This window comes from Aptenodytes forsteri, unplaced genomic scaffold (genome assembly GCF_000699145.1).
Source record: "Aptenodytes forsteri isolate BGI_AS27 unplaced genomic scaffold, ASM69914v1 Scaffold647, whole genome shotgun sequence".
Lineage (NCBI taxonomy): Eukaryota > Metazoa > Chordata > Aves > Sphenisciformes > Spheniscidae > Aptenodytes > Aptenodytes forsteri.
In genome coordinates, this window is record NW_008795889.1 from 439,863 (window position 1) to 444,913 (window position 5,051).

Here is a 5,051-nt window from a genome sequence, read left to right on the forward strand (position 1 = left end):
TTAAAAGCCTGCTGCCCCCCCCCCCTCCCCACCGCCCCCCCCCCGCCAACAGCCCAGCACAGCTGGTACCAAGGGCATAAAACCCCCCAAGGAGGATTTGAAACATGAAGCCCAGCGCTGAGCCAGCACAGCCCCCCACACGCCTTCCACTCGCTCCCAAGCCGGATTTATCCCCCTCCTCCTTCCCCCCCTCAGTGCAGTTTTGCCGCTCTCAGCATTTCTAGCCTTAACGGGGGGCCAGCATTGCGGCGGCAAAGCCCGGGCGCCCCGCAAGCCACGGGAAAGCGAAGGGGAACTGGCTTTGGAAGGGCTCCAGCTGCCTATCACGGGCATGTTTCTCCCTAACAGGCTCCGTGTTGTTGAAGCGGGTTGTTTTTCCGCCAGCCATACAATGGGGCCTGGTTATTCATTAAAAAAAAAAAAGTCTCCAAGTGGGCACCACCCTCCATTCACAAACAATTTGGAGCGCTCCATTCATGTGGCTGGGGAAAAAAAAAAAAAAAAAAAAAGGAAAAATTTCCCCAGAGCTTAGTGCTGCCATTCAAGAAAAGGGAAACGAGCCTTAAGATCCTAACAGAGACCAGCTGGCCAAGCCCGGACTTTGTGCAACGTTTGGATTCCTTACACAAACACCACAAGGCCAGCCGGCGCTGCTCGGCAAGATGATGTTCTTGCTGCCAGGCTCCTGGCCGGCGAGGCCCCAGTGGCAGGAGCCAAGGCGGGTACAGAGGCCAGTGGTGCGGCTCTCAGCTCTCAAGGAGCTGATTTTGGGTCCCTGGCAGCGAGCGGGGAAGGCAGCAGGAGGGTTCCTGGGGAAGGGGATGCCCTGCCCCAGCATCCAACACCTCAAAGGCACGTTGGGTGCGCAAGCACTTTTAACCTTTCCGGTCCTGTGTTTGTCACTATAATTAAAGGCTAAAAAAAAAAAAAAAAAAAAAAAAAAAAAAAAAAAAAATAGAAATAGGCAGAGGGAGCAACTTAACTATAGACAGGGCTGGAGAACACAAGCCTTGGCACACCCGCACCAGGACTGAGCCATGGGAGCAGCAAGAGCCCCCATGGGTGCCTGATGGCCCCTCTCTGGGCTGCTTTAGCCCCTGGGTATAGACTGACCCCGGGGAGGCTGGGCAAGGGGACCGGCCATATGTGCCACTGCTGTGCCCGGCCAGCAAGGCAGCACAACCAGGAGGGGAAGATGGGGGGCTCAGGCATACCCCCCCTCAAGTGCCATACCACCAGCCAAGCTGGAGATGCCCAAACGTTGACCTTCAGTCAAGAGATCTCCTGTGGGAAAGGTGACACCCCAAAGCTATTCAAGGCCTTGAACTGCCAGTGAATCCCTTGGCGGGGGACAGGATAGGTTGTTCCCAACCATCAGCATGATGGGACCTCTAAGAGGCCGAGCCTGGAGGACGCTGGCTTTGCTGGTGGCACCCGCTGCCCGAGCCACGGGGAAGGCAACCAAACCACCATTTCCAGCCTGGCCAATGGCTAGGGACCTTGGCACCTGCTCAAGCTGTCACCTGGGAGCTGAGCTCCACGCCTGCCCCTCCATCCCCCAGCGTTACAGGACGCACCCAAGGTCACACCAGGAGAGGAGCCAGAAATAGAAGCCAGGCTCCTGCTTTCCTTTGTTTAAACAACCCTTCCTCAGAAACAAACCTCCTGCTTTCATTTCAGTGTGTAAGAAACCTCACTCCGTGCCCTGCCTGTGGCTTTAGCCACGCACCACCCATGCAGGGGGCCACAAGTCCCTGGGGGGGCAAACCTCTGCAAAAGGCAAAGCCTCTCATGGTGCTTGATCTCCCCAGCACAACCCCATCACTTCCCAGTTATTTAAACAACCAATCAAGATACAACACTGTACATATATGCTTCTCCCCAGGACTGTGCCGCTGGTGAACCCGCACCTACACCCAGCCAGGGATGCAACGCAATGGCCAGCATGGTGAGCTCTGTGGGAGTCACCCATGGCCTCCTCACCTTCCTGGGAGGATCTGCTGCTTCTCCAGGTGGCTTAGAAGCACCAAATTCAGCCTCTTGCTGCTCAGTCCACGGCGCCAAGAACAACGCATCCCTTATTCGGAGGAGCCCTGCTTTCCCCATCCCTACAGCGGGATTTCCTCCGTGGCGCAACTACCCGCCGCCCTCCGGCATGTTATGGCACTTTGCTGCCAAACCCCAACTTTAAGCCCATGTATGCCAGAGACCTCGGCTACAGAATCAGGAACAGTGAGCAGGCAGCAGCCAAGCTGCAGGCAGCTGCCATGCGATAAGGGTTTTTTAGCAAGGCAAGAACGATGCTGCAGTTTGGAACATCTCCGAGACTCAACACAGCACACGTGGCGGCATTCCCCACAGCAATGGGGTCAAAACTGAGCCTGGTTTGTCCCTTTTTGCTGCTGGGCCGAGGAAGCTTGGCCCTGGGAATGCCAGGGCCATGGAGCAGGAGATGGAACTGGTTTGCTCGGGATAAAAGAGAGCAGCAGCTTTCTCAGGGAAAAGGCATGGAACAACACAATTGTGGGAACAGAGTCCAATGCATGCCCGCCAACATCCATACAGACTAGGGAAGGATTTACCTTCACCCAGGAGCTAACAGGCACTGAATCCCAATGTAACCCCCAGCCCAGGAAAGGAGCATGTCCCCACTAGAAAAAAACAGATGCAGGGTGGAAGCTGTTCTCCTTGTAACAGGAAGGATTTGTTCTCCTCTTTCTTCCTACACCGCACACGGTTCAAAACCAGAGTGAAATGAGAAGATGGGGCCAGAAAGCTGTAAGCTAGAGACTTCTCCTCTTTAAACGCTCTCCAGTGCTGGTACGGAAAAGCCGGGCTCCTCGTCCCCCTCCACCTGGTCTGAGTCCCCCCAGCCGGCACAGCCCTCTGCACGACAGCGAGGGAAAGCTTTGCTTTCTCTCCCTGGGAAAGCTAAGGAAGGTTACTGTAGCAGGGAGTCACACAGGGGGATCTCTTTTCAGGTGACAAAGTCGTTTCAATACCAGGTCTGCAGAGGCCGAGCAGGTCAGGAGAACATTTTAAGAGTCTTGAGCAAATGCCTTTTTTTTTTTTTCTCCTCTTCTGCATCACCCAGAAAAGTTTGTCTCTTCTCTCTGAGCTCTTCAGGTTACAAGGAAACAAGAGACTGCCAAAAGGCACTGGAAACAGCTTCAGCTCTAAGAGCCACCCTCCCACGCACACTGCAGTTTCTACCGCTCCAAGCAAGAGCTGCCGGGCTGTGCTAGGATGTCAATAGCCAGTTGCGTTTCTCTGACTCTGGGCTCGCCTTTTATCTCAGGGGAGACAAGGAAAAAAGCACATCTGAAACTTGGGCTGTCTGGAACAGTTTAATGGCAAGCTTCCCGCTCAGAAGTAATCAAAGAGCAATAATTAACATGCGTTTACTGTCAGAGAAGATACCCTTGCTGCATGCTGTGACAAAGCTGGAATGAAAAATCTGTTCGACTGCAGGCTAAATTTGATTTCCTTTAAGTTCTGTAGCTGTCTGCCTCAGCAGCAAAACGCAGCCACCGACACCAAGCTACTACTTCTGTTTGCCAGGTAACAACTCAAAACATCCTGACACCCCCTGCCTCCCTTCCCCTCCAACTGAGCCTTCAATGCCAGGAGAGCCGGTGCCTGAGAGCCGCACAAGCACCACATGCCATTAACCAGCCCCTGCCCTCGCCACTAACCCATTCCAGCAATGAACCACGGCTCAGAACCAACTCTCGCTCTTATGCAATTCAAGAGGGACTGCATTTTCACTGGCCTCCTTTTAAACACGCTTGCTTGCCAGTGATTAATGCTGCTTAAAGAGGCTCAAGTTTCACCATTCAGGTCCACTCTTGCCAACAGCACTGGGCCAGGACTGTAAAAAGCTCCAGAAACTGCAGAGATTGTGGCTAACCAAGGAGCCCAGCACGGGCTCTCGCATCCACTTGAAAAGGAAAAGGAGCATTTATAAGCAAATCAACATTACTACGAACAAGCGGCAAGTCTCAGGGGAGCCCAGAGATCAGTTAGAGATATTTCCATGTGTTTGGCTATAATTTTCCCCATTTACAAAGGACAGGACACTGCAAGTTTTCATCTCTATGAGCCCAAACCACACGTGCTCTCTCCCAAAAGTCCGTGATTTCACAGTTTCAGCCCCAGCAACAACCACTTTCCCAAGAAAGCAGCTCCAAACCCAGCATGAGGTTTTGCACAGGCACCCAAACACTTCCCCCCCAGAGAACAAAAAACAGAACAATCACTTACAGTTGTCAGACTGGAAATCTGGGACAAATTGTTCATCATCGGGGACCTGAGCTAAAAAAACAACAAAAAAAGTGGTTTTATGCTGTTTTCAGTTCTCAAAAAAATGCTCGTGGAGAGATTTTACACGGCAAAAGGCAGAGGTGAAGACTTGCCTTCAGCTAGCCAGGCCTCTTGGAGCTGGCTGAGATCCTGGAAGAGCTCTGGAACAGAGTGAAAGACTTATGCGCTCCACAGAAGAGCAAATAAAACTGCCATTATTCGCAGGATTATTTCTAAACCGACAAACACGAGGAGAGCGGTCTCATGGAGCTGCAGCAAGGCCACGGCTGCCCGGGCCAGCCCTGCCTACCTTCTGAGTCGTGGGCCAGGTCGGTCTCCAAAAATTTCCTTTTCCTATCAGACCCCGGCCGGCCTCGGCCCTCCTCTGCGCAGGACTTCTGCAACGACCAGGGCGAGAGCGGTTTGGGAGGGTGGCAGCCCCCAAGGACAGGGCATCCCCAAGAATGGGGTGGCCCAACATGGAGCAGGGAGGGGGCACAGGGCAAACTTACCCCGGGGCCCATGAAGGGAACCTGCTGGTCGTAGAAGCCGTCCATGGTGCAGGGGAGGCAGGCAGTGCCCCCGGCCTGCTCAGCATCGACGCCGGCCCGGGAAGGGGGGTCCGCCCGGGCTCCGGCAGGTGCACGGCTGGAGGGTGGAAGGGAGGGGGGGTTCAGGATGAGGCCCTGGCCCCTGCCGCCCCCAGGGCTGGCTCGGGGCGGGGCCGGCGCGCCCGCCCCGCGCGCGCG

General features: G+C 54.6%; 1 protein-coding gene across 1 annotated transcript in view; it reads right to left on the reverse strand.

Annotated features, from left to right (window-relative positions):
* ETV5 (ETS variant 5) overlaps window positions 1–4,878 on the reverse strand; it is a 12,679-nt gene extending 7,801 nt beyond the window's left edge. Inside the window, 4 exon segments of the mRNA XM_019473378.1 lie at window positions 4,264–4,314; window positions 4,416–4,463; window positions 4,613–4,700; window positions 4,815–4,878. Coding sequence (XP_019328923.1) covers window positions 4,264–4,314; window positions 4,416–4,463; window positions 4,613–4,700; window positions 4,815–4,859 — 232 coding nt within the window. The 5' untranslated portion in view covers window positions 4,860–4,878.
* Window positions 4,879–5,051: the final 173 nt, after the last annotated feature.